This window comes from Pinus tabuliformis, chromosome 7, assembly GCF_031772625.1.
Source record: "Pinus tabuliformis cultivar Carrire ecotype Pingquan chromosome 7, CPIR1, whole genome shotgun sequence".
NCBI lineage: Eukaryota > Viridiplantae > Streptophyta > Pinopsida > Pinales > Pinaceae > Pinus > Pinus tabuliformis.
In genome coordinates this window covers 641985855-642003005 of record NC_142293.1, presented here as the reverse complement: position 1 = coordinate 642003005, position 17151 = coordinate 641985855, and the positions used below count along the sequence as shown (strand labels likewise).

Below are 17151 nucleotides of genomic sequence, written 5' to 3'. Positions count from 1 at the left end.
TAGAATGGAGAATCTCCAAGATTGAGTAGCGAAATGCTTCAATTGTGATGACAACAAGGTTGATGAACACTGAATGGCCAAAGGCCGGGATTGAAGAACATGGCTCTGATACTAATGTAACGTACAAATTTTGTATACTCACAATAATCTTCAAAATATTTCGAAGACAAAGACATCCATTGTAGGACAAGTAATTGTATATTGAATATTACAAATGAATTGATTAGATGATTACAAATGAGGGTGAGGGTCTTTTTATATACCCTAGGCAACCTTTTCACCAACGGTTATGTCCTTAGGGACATACCTTTTCATTAACTAGTTACTAATTAATCATTATTTATTATTATTATAGTTTTACATTATTTATATTATTTTATATATATTTTTATTCATAATATGGAGAGTACACAGATAAAGACTTCACAGATTTCTATGAGAAGGAAGGCATTAGAAGAGAGTGGAAAACTCCATATAAGGCACAACAAAATGGGGTAGAAGAGCGGAAAAACAGATCTATAGTTGGGGCTGCAAAGACGATGTTATATGATCAAGATTTGCCTAGGTTTCTATGAGCAAAGGCATGTAACATATTAGTGCATATTCAAAAAGAAAATTCCTCACAAGCTAAGTCACATGACACGAGGACACGAGACACGTAAATACGAGTATTCAATATGAAACGCAACGACCTGTAAATAGGACACGGGGGACACGTTTTATATATATATTAATAATATATATATATATATACTGAAATATAGTTTTTTATCCATATTAAATTGCAGGTTGCAGCGTATCTAATCAAATTAAAATATAATTACTTCTCAAAGTTCATAGTTCACTTTAAAAAAATAAATAGAATCAAAATTTACTATTTAGAAATTAGAATGTGATATGCTTGGTCTTGATTCTTGAATATTCTATGTTCATTGTTCATGTACAACTTACAAGCACATAAGAAAATAACTAAAGTCTAATCCTATTGATTTCCTCTGCCCCTCTTGCGAGAAAATGCCACAGCTTTCCCTTTCCCTCTAGATGTAGATGCTGGTGTTGGTGGAGTTGGTAGTGGAGTTTGCTATGCTCTAGACGCCAAAGAACAAGAAGTAGGAGCTATAGGAGGTAGACCACGTCCTCTACTGGTGGCAGGGGTAGCCTGCGCAGGTGGTGTCACCTGGAAACATTACAATCTCCCAATCCTGAAATCCTGAAAAACTGATAAGTCTGCTGCATTTTGAATGAAATCTAAAATTCTACTTTCTCCATATGAAATCCAATGAGGCCGGAACCACTCTCAAACATCCTGAGTCATTTCATGGTAATGCTAAAAATTTAAGTAAAAGGATGAAAATGAAGATTAAGGAGAATGTCACTTTTACTTTAAGAATTTAACATTACCATGAATAGCATATCAATACTAGGGCCTAGACTTGATCATTAAGCTGTCCCACTCAAAAATTATTTGTTTCTTTCAAAAAAAATTGCAGCTTCTACAGGCAACATTTTCTACCAACGAAATACGCATTTTCCAAATTCAGGACACGACGAAAACCGGCGAATACGTATTCCATTTTACAGGACATGATAAAAACCGTATTCGACATGTATTAGGGCCGTTTTCGTGTCTAGTACGTAAAATACGGGACACGGGACCCTGGAGGACGTGTCCTGTGACTTAGCTCACAAGGCATTAGGGAAGATAATGCCAGAAGAGGTCTTCTTAGGAAAGAAGCTTGAGGTAAGTCACTTCAAGATCTTCGGCAGCATAGCTTACTGCCATGTGCTAGATAAGAAGCACACCAAATTGGATCAGATTGCAGAGAAGGGGTTCCTCGTTGTGTATAGTGAAACCTCAAAGGCATATAGGATCTATGCTCCTAGCAGCAGGAAGATTGTAGTAAGACAGGACGTAAAATTTATGGAGGATAGAGCCTTCAAGAAGTCTTGTGAGATGCCAACAGGTGATCAAAGTGGGCCAATAGAAGCTCCATTAGTCCAACAACAGGGGCAACCAGTGGGACCACTAGTAGGACAGTCACCAGGATTCAATACAGTTACCAGTACTAGCATTTCCTTAGGTGCAGGGGATCCAGTGACTTCACAACAAACGAAGCAATAGAGGCAGGAAGAGGGGCTGGTTGAACCACCTACCACTAGTGGTCAAATCAGCTAGGAAGTTCGACAAACATTGAGAGATGCAGAGGAGTTCGTTGGAGCTCCTAGGGTGAACAAGAGAGAGCGCAAACATCCTTGCAGGTGTCAAGCATTGGTGGCTCAAGTTGTAGAACTTTCTAGCTTTCAGGAGGCTGCACAACATTAGGTGTGGGTAGATGCCATGGTAGAGGAGTACAGTTCTTCATGACGAATGATGTTTAGGAGGCAGTGCCAAGGCTTGAGGACAGGTCAGTTGTAGGTTCTCGTTGGATCTACAAGATCAAGCATGTCGCAGATGGCAGTGTGGAGTAGTACAAGGCTAGGTTTGTGGCAAAGGGTATGCACAGAAAGAAGGTATAGACTATGAGGAGACCTTCACCCCAGTTTCTGGATACACTTTTATCTGGTTAGTTATATTCCCAACAACTCAGATGGGGTGGCAGATTCACCAGATGGACGTCAAGACAACATTCTTGAACAGGGTGATAGAGGAGGAGTTGTACATACAACAACCAAAGGGCTTCGAGACTCATGAGAGGCACACAATTGTGTGCAGGCTGAAGAAATCTCTATACAGGTTCAAGTACGCTCCCAGGCGTGGTATGGTTGGATTGACAACTACTTGCAGCAGATGGTATTCGTTAAGAGTGACGTAGATCCCAACCTTTACTACTTGATGGTAGAGGATGAGCCACTCATCCTAGTTTTGTATGTGGATGATCTCTTCTTGATAGGGTCGTTAGGGCTCATAGAAGATTGTAAGAGGAACCTGGCAACAGAGTTTGACATGAAAGACTTGGGGTTGATGCATTATTTCCTAGGATTGGAGGTGTGATAGATGTTGATTTGAGGTAGCATCAAATGTGCTATAGCCACGAAATTTGGTGGAGAGGTTGGGGCACATGAGATCTCCAATATCCAGAAAGGGTTTGGGCAGATTCTAAACAGTTCAGGAGATATTAAAATAATTAATATTTTTAATGGAGTCCCTAAGTCTAAACTTAAGGAAATTAAAATATTAATGTGGATTAATACAAAACTATGTTAGAATGGTCCAAAAGACGTGGATCAAGCTAGATCTAATCTTAGCCGTTGATTAGGGACTTAATCTCGGTCGTTGATATGTCAACGAGAAAAGTATAAGAGGAGGCTTGAGGGTCACTTGGAGAGTACACCAGAGTGATCAGTCATTCTATTCTCTAGAACGGGGTTTGCTAAGAGAGATAGAATCAGTGATCGGAGTTGCAGCTGAGGGGCATTGAGTACAGAGAGACAGAGAGGCAGAGATAGTGCCGAGAGAGCAGCGAAGGAGCTAGAGAGCGACGCAGTAGCAGCCAGGGCTCACGCAAGGCCACGCAGAGGCAGCCAAGAGCTGTGCAGTGCTTCAGAGAGGCTAGCATTGCTGACGCAGAGGGCCAGAAGGTTGACGCAGGGCCTCCTGAGGCTGACGCAAACCCATTCAGGGTGACACAGGGCCAACATTGGGCAGAGAGAGGCTGACGCAGTCCAGAAAGGCAAACGCTGGGGTTTCTGGGGTAGATTGGAGTTGAGGAGCTGTCGGAGGGCTTATCCAGGGTTTCAGCCGGGACATTTGTCTCAGACTGAGAGGTACTACTGCCAAGGAAATTCTCTATTGGGTTAGCCGGTTTTGGCACCCAAATTGTACTCTAAAATTGCTTAATAAGAAAACCCTCATATAGCTGCACCGATTTTCCCGCATTGGGTTTTTCTGGGGACATTGGTCCAAAAATAACGGTGTCATTTGGTGTGATTGTTTCTGTTTCTTTCAATTGATGATCTGTAATATGTTGAGCATGCACTAGTGTTTATTTTCAGTATTTACATTATAAATAACTTGTTAATTAATCAGAACAAGTAGGTAGAAATAAACTAGTAAAGTGCATGGAGGGTTTCTAACTGGTAGACTTAGAAACTTCAACATGGTATCAGAGCATGGTTGCAGATCATAGGAGAACTGAGGACATCAGCTGAGCAGAGAATAGCAGCAGAAAACAACTGTCCCGAGGTGACAGAAGTTGTTTCTAGCAGAGCAACAACAAGGAAAGGGTGACGCAGTGCCTGCGTCATTAAGGGTGAGCCAGGAAGAGGCAGCGCAGAGGCTAAGGGAGGTAGAGGGAGACTCACGCAGAAGCTAGGAAGGCTGACGCAGTTAGTTGAGGAGGCCGGGTTGCTGGTGCCGAGATTGCACAGAGCCTAGGAGCTCTCACCTTCAGGTTGCCGGGATTTAGGAGGCTGTGGGAAAGTTGCAGAGTGAAGTTGGTGAGGTACTGTAGTTAGAACAGTACCTGACAGGGCAAGGCCAAGAGGAGGGAGTTGTTACCAAGGGTTTCTAGCCGAGAAATCCAGATCAGTGGTGCGGTTGCACAGATGTTCAGAGTAGGGGGCATCTCGACATTGGCAGAAGGATTTCCAGGAGGGAAATCGAGACTCAGTGGGAGTCTCATTGAGAACTTCCAGGGGGGAAGTAGAAGAGCATCATGGCACTACACGGAGTAAGAGACTAGGACAAGCTAGACAGAGTGTCAAACTTCGCAGTCTGGAAGGCCAAAATCTGATCTGCACTTGACAAAAATCGTGTCAAGTACTTCGCCTTGAAGACGATAGCTATCCCAGTTGACCCAGCTGAGAACGACAAGTACGAGGAGGCAATGGCAAGGGCCAAGAGCATCATCCTTGACGGGGTCAAGGACCATGTAGTACCACACATTACCGAGAAGGAAACGGCAAATGAGATGTGGGAGGCCCTAAAGAAATTGTACCAACATACTTCTGTGCAGAGAAGAATGTTACTAGAGAATCAGCTGAGGTCATATCAGATGAAGAAGGGAGAACCGGTTGACACCTTCCTTGGAGGACTGAATGAGATTTGAGATCAGTTGACTGTTATAGAAGCCACACCGGATCAGGAATTGACGGTGAGGACGACCCTGAATGCTGTCTCAGAAGACTTGGAGGTATTTGTCCAGAGCATACTAGGCAGAGGGACACTTCCACCTTGGGATGAGATGTGGGCGGCTCTTCGCCAAGAAGAGACCAGACGACAGTCAAAGGTGGGAAGCAGCAGCAAGGGGATCAGAGTCACAAGCAGGAGGAGGAGGATGTTGCCCTAGCATTTGAGGGAAAGCAAGAAAAGCGGAAGAAGGAGGATCTCTCCAAGATCAAGTGCTTCCACTATGGGGAGCGAGGACATTATGCGACCCAGTGTCCAAGAAAGAAGAGTAAGGGAGAGTCTTCCGAGACTAAGGCAGCGCCAGCAAGGGCAGAGAAGGAAGTGAAGACAGACGATAATTGTGCCATGAGTGCACACATGCCACTTGAGCGAAAGTGGGGAGACATTGAGCTGTAGTCAAACGGACTACAGGCGATGAGGGGCAGGATCCTTGAGGTACCCAGCCTCTTGGATTAGACCATGCTACGGGAGCCCCGAAGAGGAGTAGCAGGACTGGCTGATGTGGGTAGAGACGGATGTGGATGAAGCGACAAAGAGAGCTACAGTGCAGGAGGTCCCGAGACAGCGCAAGCCTAGCAGGCTGCAGCAGTGCGAGAGGCACGGGAGTGTTGCACCAGTGCAGGATGGCACAGAGAGGTGTGCAACGATGCGAGATGCAGGGAGTTGTTGCAGAAGCACAGAGGTCAGAGAGGGAACACTTGTCAACGACAGAGGGAGCTTCAACATCAGGAGGGTCTTTAGCCCAATAGAGAGGTGAGAGTTGGGAGATCAGTTACTTACTTCTCATTAACTGAATTGCAGTGCAGCAGTGGGCAGTACAATGTAGCATGATGAGAGGAGTTGCAGTGCGGATGTAGTGTTGGGAGAAAGGACTAGCCGCAGCATGGATGTAGAGGGAGCTGTCGTACAGATGCAGCAATGGCAGTGGCAGAACCATGGGCAGCAGTACAGGATACAACAGTGCAGAGGATGGTGGGCAATAGGCCTAACACCAACATAGGGACCGATGCCGAATGATCAGAGTAATACTTAGTGAGGAGTATTGCTAGAGCACAGTCCTTGCTAAGAGGGAGTGTTGATTTGGCGTAGCATCGGATGTGCTCTAGCCACGAAATTTGGTGGAGAGGTTGGGGCACATGAGATCTCCAATACCCAGAAAGGGTTTGGGCATATTCTAAACAGTTCAGGAGATATTAAAATAATTAATATTTTTAATGGAGTCCCTAAGTCTAAACTTAGGGAAATTAAAATATTAATGTGGATTAATATAAAACTGTGTTAGAATGGTCCAAAAGACATGGATCAAGCCAGATCTAATCTTAGCCGTTGATTAGGGACTTAATCTCGGCCGTTGATATGTCAACGAGAAAAGTATAAGAGGAGGCTTGAGGGTCACTTGGAGAGTACACCAGAGTGATCAGTCATTCTATTCTGTAGAGCAAGGTTTGCTAAGAGATAGAACCAGTGATCAGAGTTGCAGCTGAGGGGCATTGAGTACAAAGAGACAGAGAGGTAGAGATAGTTCCAGGAGAGCAGCGAAGGATCTAGAGAGAGTGATGTAGTAGCAGCTAGGGCTCACGCAGGGCCACACAGAGGCAACCAGGAGCTGCATAGTGCTTCAGAGAGGCCAGCGTTGCTGACGCAGAGGGCCAAAATGCTGACGTAGGGCCTCCTGAGGCTGACGCAGACCCATTCAGGGTGACACAGGGCCAACGCTGGGCAGAGAGAGGCTGATGCAGTATAGAAAGGCAAACGTTGGGGTTTCTGGGGCAGATTGGAGCTGAGGAGCTGCTAGAGGGCTTATCCGGGGTTTCAGCTGGGACATTTGTCTCAGAATGAGAGGTACTACCGCCAAGGAAATTCTCTGTTGGGTTAGTCGGTTTTGGCACCCAAATTGTACTCTGAAATTGCTTAATAAAAAAACCCTCAGATAGCTGCACCGATTTTCCCGCATTGGGTTTTTCCGGGGACATTGGTCCAAAAATAACGGTGTCATTTGGTGTGATTGTTTCTGTTTCTTTTAGTTGATGATCTGTAATATGTTGAGCATGCACTAGTGTTTGTTTTTAGTATTTACATTATCAATAACTTGTTAAGTAATAGAACAAGTAGGTAGGAATAAACCAGTAAAGTGCATGGAGGGTTTCTAACTGGTAGACTTAGAAACTTCAACAATAGAAGGATGGGGAGATCTTCCTTGGTAGAGTATATGACAGCTAGCACAACCACATGCGAAGCTAGATGGCTTCAAAAGCTGCTGGTGAGCTTGTTTAAGTAGAGGTTGGAAGCGAGCAATGTTTACTGCGATAATGAAAGTTGCATCAAGCTCTTTGAAAATCCAGTGTTTCATCAAAGGTCGAAACACATAGATATTCGGTGTCATTTCATCAGAGATTGTGTGCAACGTGGAGTAGTCCAACTATAGTATGTTCCAACATAAGAGCAGGTTGCAGATATACTCACAAAAGCTCTAGGAAGAGCTAAGTTCATATATTTGAGAGAACAAATGGGTATAGTGGAGAGCCAGTTTCAGTAGCAGGGACAAAGTATTTTGCATGCTTCTCATTTGTAGTAGTTACAGTAGCAACAACAGTGAAAGTGATGTTAGATGAGTTGCAGTGAAGATGCAGAGTTGGCAACAGTACAGGTTGTACAGTGCAGTCTTAGCTACAACACAGATGCAACATGGTTCAATTATAGTTAGTGGCAAATGAATTAGAGTTGGCACAATGGTTGGTGGATAGTGGCAGGCAGCTACAGTTGTCAGACATCAGCAATGGGGTTGGAGGATGTTATGAAGACAGAGTTGGAGAACACCTTGCTCGCTAAGAGGGAGTGCTAGTTTTTGTAGCATCAGATGGTGCTAGTCTCAAATCTTTGTGGAGAGGTTGAAACACAGGAGTTCTTCAAAACCCATAAATCGTTTTTGGAAATTCCACCTAGAGATGGCTCAATTAAATTAATTGATCAATAATTTAAAAATGCCTAAGTTTAACTTAGGGAAATCAGTTAATTAATAGTAATTAATTGAGAAAGGTGAGAATTCTCTAGAAACTCACACAGATCGACTTGGAGAAGATTTCAGCCATCGATTAAGTTTTGATCTTGGCCATTGGAGTCCAAACTGGAGATTATAAGAAGAGGTAGATGGGTAGATGGAGATAGACACACATCATGTTGAGAAATCTAGGGTAGATAGTTAGATTATTTATTAACTTGATTTCTCTTTTAATCCTTGCAATTTTCCTGTGATTTATATTAGGACATTATCATCATTATTTAGTTCTGTTCATCATCAAGACAAATGCCAATAAGAAGATCACAATGCAAACACAAGAACACTAGATGTAGTTTGCTAGCCAGGGCCAAAACCTCTCCTAGAAAGGAAAAACTACATTTTTTTTTTCTTATAGAATTTCAATGAAGACTTCCAAGACCTTGACCTTGACCCAACACCAAACCTTCCAATAGATGAGCCATACTACTTCCTATCTTGCATTCCAAGTCCTCAAGGAGTATCTATCTCAGATGCTTACCCAATCCTCTAGACGCCATTCTCTCCTCATGGCCTTCATTAAGACTTACGGTTGTTAGTCCTGGTCTGGTGCATGACAATAGAATCTGTCATATATCTCTATTGAGGTCCTAGATGGAATGAGACAGATTTCTCAATTAAGTTGCTTTATGTTGTAGTATAGGGTTTGTAACAAAACCCTAGCAAGAAGTTGAAGTTTAAAAGTATGTGTGCTGATTATGAAGCTAACTAGGTTTAGGTATTTGATGTCTAAATTCTAATGCTTCCATTATTGTGTTAAGATGATTTTGATATAGTTAATTTCATGCTTCTATATATGTATTTGGTTGTACTTGCTATTTAAGTTTTGCAGGTACACAATCTTCAAGATAGTGTGCATATAAGCATGAAGATGATGAAGATGACCTTGATGAAGTTGTGAAAGGTTGAAGCTTGTCTGATATTATAGAAGAGGAAAGTAGTTGATCTCCCTAAGTTAAGAGGGAGCCTGGATAGAAGAAAGGGTATAGCTCCCCAATTGAGAGGGAGGGCACGTTATGACAGTAAATACTTTGAATTAAACAAAAGAACTACAGATGAATGTTCGTGAAAAGGCCTTGAGAAGTATTGAGAATGTATTTGGTGCTATTGAAGAAATGAAAGAAGAAGAAGAAAGCTTCCGACAAAATTGTATATGGATAATTTGATGATACAAACATCATCCAAATGAATAAGGACCCCGAATGTTTGTGCTTACTTGTATATTTGAAAGCTTATTATTGATTGGGGTTGTGCTTGAATAGGTAAATCTCTCCATCAAAAAGGATGAACACTTGGGAAGCATGCTTGGACAAATGGATATATCTAGTTTATTAGGGAGATTTGAAGCATCTAATGGCGGATTCTTGGGAGGACATCTGATCGACCTATGTGTGTTTGATGTCTAGATCCCAAAGAGGGAGGGTGGCGTTGGCCTTGGAGCTCTGACCTTGGATACACACCTAGATCCTTGGGTTGATGGTTAGTTAGTAAGCCTGATGGTACCTAGACTGGATGAAAGCTTTAGTCCATCTTAGTCCCACCCGGGTAGATTACTGTGCTCTAGTAATACTCCACACTGAGAATCACTCTGATTATACGACATTGGTACCTGTGTTGATGCTAGGCCTCCCCGCCCAACATCCTCTGCACTGCTGCATCTTGTACTGCTGCCCATGGCTCTGCCACTGCCACTACTGCATCTGTACGACAGCTCCCTCTACATCCGTGTTGTTGCTAGTCCTTTCTCCCAACACTGCATCTGCACTACAACCCCCTCTCATCATGCTGCATTGTGCTACTGCTAATCGCTACTGCACTGCAACTCAGTGACTGAGAGGTAAGTAACTGATCTGGCGTGGCCCCTATGGAAGTCGGTTGGTCCCAGATCTCCTTCAATCTACCGAGGAAGTAATCTACCGCAGTTGATTCTCAAGTAACATCTTCCTCTGCACGGAAGTATGCCAGTACAATGTCTTCAAGGTGTCCCACATTTCCTTTGCTGTCTCCTTCTCGACAATATGTTGGACTACATGATCCTTGACCCCATCAAGGATGATGCATTTCGCCTTGGCCATTGCCTCCTCGTACTTTTCATTGTCTGCCGAGTCAACTGGGATAGCCATTGTTCTCAAGGTGAAGGCCTTGATGCAATGTCTATCTAGAATGGACAAGATCCTGGCCTTCTAGACCACAAAGTTGGACGCCCCGTCCAGCTTGTCCTGATCGCTTAGTCCATTCATGGCCATCTCTCTGCTCTTCCTTTCAACTCCTCCGAGTCTCTACTTCCCTTTGGAAGTTCTCTCTTCGACTCCCTTTGAGTCTCTACTTCCCTTTGGAAGTTCTCTCTTCGACTCCCTTTGAGTCTCTACTTCCCGTCTGGAAGTTCTCCCTTCAACTCCCTCTGAGTTGTGATTTCCCTCCTGGAATTGCCAACCTCGAGTCACACCTCTTCGATCTCCTATGCACCTGCAACATTGATCTGGATTTCTTGGCTAACCTCGAGTCGCACCTCTTCGATCTCCTATGCACCTGCAACATTGATCTGGATTTCTTGGCTAGAAATCCGCTTAGGTAGCGACTCCCTCTACTTTGGTTTTGCCCCGTTAGGTACTGTTCTGTCTCGGCAGCAACAACACCCCACCAACTTCACTCCTCACAATCTGCCCACAACTTCCTAAGCCCCAACAACTGAAGGATTGAGCCTCTAGGCTCTATGCAATCCCGACACTAGATGAAATGCTCCCCAAGCCAACCGCGTCAACCCTTTTGGTCTATGTGTGGCTCTTCGTGAGCCCTTTTCTGCCCTCCTTAGCCTCTGCGCTGGCCTCTCTCTGGCCCGAACTAATGATGCAGTCCCTCTGCATCAACCCTTCTTTTGTCGCTTTCTGCAAGGAACGAATTTTGTCACTTGGGACAGTTGTTTCTGCTGCAAATGCTTTGCTTCAACTCTCCTGTGATTTGCAACCATGTTCTGATACCATGTTGAAATTTCTAAGTACTACCAGTTAGAAATTTTATCTGTATTCTTTCGTTTATTTCTCTTACTTGTTAATTAAGAACAAGTTATTTAAACGTATAAATATCGAAATAAACACAACATAGTCTCAAGCATCTACAGATGAACAATTGAAAGAAATAGCAAACACACAAGTGACACTGTTATTTTTGGACAACTCGTCCGCGGAAAAACCCAACTTGGGAAAACCGGTGCAACAATTCTGAGGGTTATTTTATTATGCAGTCTATCTAAGTGCAACTGGGTGCCAAACTGGCTCACCCGACAGAGAAAATAATCCGGCAGTAATACCTCTCTATTTGGAAGCAAATATTCAGAAAATTTGCCCCACGAAACCCTCTCCAGCGCAACTAAAGCATTGCATCAGCCTGATAACCCCCTGTGTCAGCTCTTTGAGGCTCTGCGCAACCTCTCTGGTTCTCTCCGTCACTAAGAAGCTTCTGCGTGGATGATGCAGGCCCTCTTGGCTTCTGCGCTGTCTCTGCTAGCCTTTGTGTGGCTCCCTCTGGCTTCTGCGTCTGCCTCTCTACCTCTGTGCTGGTCTTCCGGCACTAACTCTGCCTCTCTGTCTCGTACTCATTGCCCCTTGTTGCAAACTGATCACTGATTCGACTTTTCTTAGCAAACCCCACTCTAGAAAGTCAAATGACTGATCACTTTGGTGTGTTCTCCAACTGACCCTCAAGCCTCCTCTTATACTTTTCTTGTTTTTCCTTCAACATCCGAGATTACATCTCTAATCAACGTCTAAGATTAGATTTGGCTTGATCCATGTCATTTGGAACTTTCTAACCTAGTTTTATATTAACACCCATTAATATTTTATTTTTCCTAAGTTTAGACTTAGAAACTCCATTAAAAATATTAATTATTTTTATATCTCCTTAACCGGGTAGAATCTGCCCAAACCATTTCTGGGTCTTGGAGATCTCATGTGCTTTAGCCTCTCTGCCAATTTTCATGACTAGAGCACATCCGATGCTATCCCAAATCAACATAGTATTGTAAGTTGTAGTATAATTCTATGATCTAGCATGTTATTTTGGACTATAAAGGCCTTTTAGAGCCTGCTTCTTGATGTTTGTAACATTTTTGGGTCAGCAATGTTTTGCACTAAGTGCTATTTTGGTTATATGCACTATTACTTGCTATATAAATGAGAACTTTTGCATATTTGTGTATAAATGGTTTGGATTCATATGGATGTACATGAATATATCTGTTTTTCTTTAAAATATGAATATTTTATGTGTTTTTGGTAAACCATTTTTTTTCCCGGTTTTTTTCGGGTTCCCTTCCAGTTTCCGATCAACAAGGTTTTCTGGTTCGATGACCAGTTCGTTTACAATAACATTGCTTCTGGTTTTTATGTATTTGAATCATAATGCTTATTCACACATTGCACATGTGGCCCCTTAATTATCTAGACCGACCCTATTACATATACATTTACACGTTACATGCACATGAAATCCCATATATGTCCCCCCCCCCTTCGGTCATATCATTATACATTTAACTCTATATATGCCCCTCTTGGGGTCATATCCAATCCAGACTGATGCACCCTCACTTCCCTGTAGAATCTGCTTGGTTTTTATGTATTTGAATCATAATGCTTATTCACACATTGCACATGTGGCCCCTTTATTATTAGACCAACCCTATTACATATACATTTACACATTACATGCACATTTAATCCCATATATGCGCCCCCCCTCTCCCCCCCCCCCCGGGTCATATCATTATACATTTAACTCTATATATGCCCCTCTTGGGGTCATATCAAAACCAGACTGATGCACCCTCACATCCCTGTAGAATCTGCTTGGAAACTTCATGGAAATACTTGATTACATATCCCTTAAACAGGATGTGCAGGTCCCCAAATGATGGTTGGCAGTAACATTCTGTTGGCTGTAAATGTGACACAGGAACAACAAAGAGAGGAGAGTTCCAAGTATTGGTTGCAAAATCATCAGAAAAATAGGTCAGGAATGATGCCTGTCTGATTGTTGTATATTAGAGCCATGGTTTATACTGGAAGTTACCTGAATCATATCCCAAAATTGCTGGTATCATATCCACTGAAAAACGATGATCATGCAAGATTTGTGACAAAGCTCCTCCAGGCTTGCACACTCTAGGCTGATTCACAGTTCCAAATTCATGTCACAATGCCCTAGTCAATGTCACAACTCGCAATGCATGGTCCAAAATGCCCAAGGCACCTGTCACAACTACCAATGCATGTTACAATGCCCAAAAGGCATAATTGCAACACCCTAGGCAGAAATCTCCTTAAAATCTGCGAAGTGTATGTGTCATGAAGCCAACAGCAGAAGTGTAATGCTCCTCATGATCAAGTGCCAAACATGTTAAATCAACTCCAGAACCCTAGGGCACTCCACAAAATCAAGTAGTATGCGTGAAATCCTTGTGACAACTTGAGTACCACTCCATGAAAATGATCGTCTATCTCATGAAACATCATCACAGGAGCATGATAGAGATCTCAGGTGTTAGGGAGCTCCTTCACATAAATCCTATCTCATCATACAACATCAATGCAATGACTAAGCCTTTATACAATTGTGCAAGTACGATGATGCAAAGATAACTCATGTAAGTTAAGGTGCAAGCATCATCATCAAATAAGATGGTCCATCAAGAAAAGGTATGCAACATGAATGGTACCAGTATATGGTCCATCCACCACTATCATAGCACCAGAAAACATGTCATTACTATCCATATGAGCATCAAGTGCAACCATCACATGAGCCATTGGACCAACTTGTAACATCATATGCAACACATTGATCAATCTGCATCATCTCCATGCAAAAATGAAGATGTATATCTCAGGTCCATCAACATCTCAATATGTCACCCATTAAAGTCCTGTCATGTGATGAAAATTGTAGGTTTACCTCTCGTGCAAATATGAAAGGTAACAAATAGATACAAACACTTGATCTCTATGACTATTACTTTAGATAATTAACATTGTAAACAACAGCATTTCTGCCCATGGTGTGTTGTCTTCTACTATTACACTCAGGAGATAATGCCTTGATGCAACTTTGTTCCCAATAAAGAGGATCTTTAAGTATCCCAGTAGTCACACATTTATTTTGCTTCAAAAATAAGCTTTAGTTGTATTTGGTATAACTATTACTGTATTATGCAGTTCGAAAGGTCATTGATCTGGTTTTATCATAAGTGTTCTTTATTCTGTATTTCTATATAATGCTTGATCCATTTTAATGTTATTTATATCCGTTTGTGATCATTTCACAACATAAATAGTAAGTTTTGATAAGCATATTGATGTAAATTCTCTGTAAATTTTCCTTGGCAGTTGATAGGATGCATGCATTCAGTGAATGCTTTTTCCCTTCTTATTGACACTGCGCTCAACAATATGGTATGTGTAATGTATCCATTGAACCGAGTTCCTTTTAGGAGAAACGCATGGGTTACAAGTTATTACCTAAGAAGTCCCCTTTTTCATCAGTACCTTTTAGAAATCTTATGTGGTGGAGTTGGCTTTGATGACAGCGCTTCACTTGGTTCCGAGGTGCATATTTTGTGCTGTGGACTACAGTGTACATCATTTTCCAGTGGATTCTCCATGCACGCGGTTTCACTTGGTAAATTGCTTCTAACTTGATAATATATTTGTCTGATTTTGCAATTTTGTGAAGAGTTAATACAGGCCTGTATTTCTACTTTTTTAGTTAGTTGTATTAATGGTAAAAGCAATGTTTATTATATCCATGCCCATTATACTTCTCAAATAAGTTCAACTCCCATGTTACATTTGTGGCTTCTTTGCTCTTTAGTTTTAACTTTTTTTATTCATCTTCTTGGTCTGAAATTTCCCTTCCATGATGCATTATCACAAATTTTCATTTTCCTGATGTAATGTAACTTTATGGACTTGGATAAGATGAAGCTTTTATGATATGAGATGATGTGCAAGCAAGATGGGCAGTGGAAGGACATCATGATATGAGACATATAAGTAAAACTTGTTCAGAAAACAAAGATATCTTATTGACTTAGAAAGCTTGGCCTATGCTGGACAAGAGAAGTGAGGGCACTTATATAGAGAACGAATCCTTTCATTTATTTGTCAACTTTCATCACTGCCTGTTACCCCTCTTTCAGCGGGGGTATATATGTCATGTCCCTTCTCAAACACATTTGTAATAGGGTGCTGCTACCCAATTTTGCACAATTTTGGCTAAGGAAGAGAACCCATCATTTTTGACTTAGGGACTTAGGAGGCAATTCGACTTAATTTGGTTGCTAGTGGAATGTGGGGGCCACCCACATGGAAATTCAAATTGGCCCATTCAAATAGCTTGGATGGAAAGTTGAATAGGTGGATGGAGGGGCCCACATGAGGCAAGGGAGGCCCAAGGAGTTATAAGGAGGGAGCAACTCTCATTTTGGGATTCATTCATACATCTTGCAAACAAAATCACTTGACTGTTCACTCTGCTGTTTAGCTGAGTCAACCCGCTGTTTAGCCACGATGCCTCTACTTCGGGGGACCATCCGTGCCCGCGGCCCGCCTTAGAGAGGCAGTTCTACAAGGATTTTAGGAGTTCCAGGGCAGTGATATAGTACCACCAACTAGCGCAGAGCAAGGAGTGTGTATTTCTGGGCAGCCAAGAAACACACAAAGGGAGATTGAGGCAAGCAGAGATCTGATTGCTTGTTCGGGAGTTGGGGAGCTGAGGTAGCAGCATTAAACCAACGTTCTTGCTGGGTTTTACAGCGAGCTGAGCCAGCATTCTAGCAATTCGAATTGTTGGGCTAGGGGATAGCGCAGAGGCCACACAACAGATTTTTGTGGTACTTTGGAGTAGCTGAGTTGGGCCAAGAGATCATCCGGGGAAAAGGGATTGGATAGCACGAGTGAACTCAACATTTTGGAGAACTTTTCAGGTGGATTTACAGGCAGTTTCCAGCAAGTTGAAATTGGCAGCTAGAGCTGAGGTGAGGCTCCAAGGGGGTCGTAAATCAGAAGTCTAACTAGCTAAAATCCTTCCTGGGTTTTTGACAAGGATCCCAAATATAAAGTTTCATAATTTTCTTAGCACCGGAGGTGGGGTTTTAAGCCGTATCTTTGCAGCAAACAATGTAGAATTGTTGGGGATTGAATAGTGCCTTTGGGGGGTCAATTTTGGGAATTCCAAATCGGGCCAAACCATTTCTGGGTTTTTGTGGGTTTTGGCCAACCAGTGTAGATTGGTGCAACAACAGGGAAGCCTTCAACTCATCCATTTTGCTACCTGGGTTTGGTCCTGCTTGTCCTTTAAGACAATCCCAGGTGCACCATTCCATCACCTATTGTATTTGACTTGCAAAAATATAATAAAATGGCTCAGAAGTTCTCCATTTGCAGCTTTTATATGGGTGTTTATTGAATATTTCGTTTTTGTAATTTGCTGCATGTATTATTTGCTTTTTATCACTTGTATTCCTGTTAGGATCATTATAGTGGTATCAGAGCATGATCTTGGCCCAGCTGTGGGAAATTAGCCAGAAGATCATGGAAGCTTTGGATATGAGTGCATAGTGATGGGTGAAACCAGAGAAAAACCCATGGCTCAAGGAAAATCCAATATGAAGAAATTCTGGGGTAGAATTCATTGGGATGATGAGAGGTTGGCCCAATTGAGGAGGGTGACAAACTAAACCCATCTTCACCCTTACAACAATGACGTTAGAGATGAGTAGGCCGTGGGGGTGCAACCATCTACATCGTGTGGGGAAAGTCGACCAGATCAGGGCACCAGATCTCATGAAAAGGAGTAGACAAGACAAAGACGGTTAGAGGGTGAGACTAAGGGGTACTTTTGCTGGTGGAGACCTGGCTTTAGATATCAGGAGGTTGAGGAAAAGGTTGAGCATGATGTTGAGAGCCCACAG

General features: G+C 42.6%; 1 protein-coding gene across 8 annotated transcripts in view; it reads left to right on the top strand.

Annotated features, from left to right (window-relative positions):
• Window positions 1-17151, top strand: part of LOC149249086 (uncharacterized) — a 245136-nt gene that overhangs the window by 184394 nt on the left and 43591 nt on the right. For all 8 annotated transcript variants that reach the window (XM_089458621.1, XM_089458622.1, XM_089458619.1 and 5 more), the window contains 2 exons: window positions 14567-14632; window positions 14767-14858. In XM_089458621.1, coding sequence (XP_089314747.1) covers window positions 14567-14632; window positions 14767-14858 — 158 coding nt within the window. The remainder of the gene's footprint in view (window positions 1-14566; window positions 14633-14766; window positions 14859-17151) is intronic.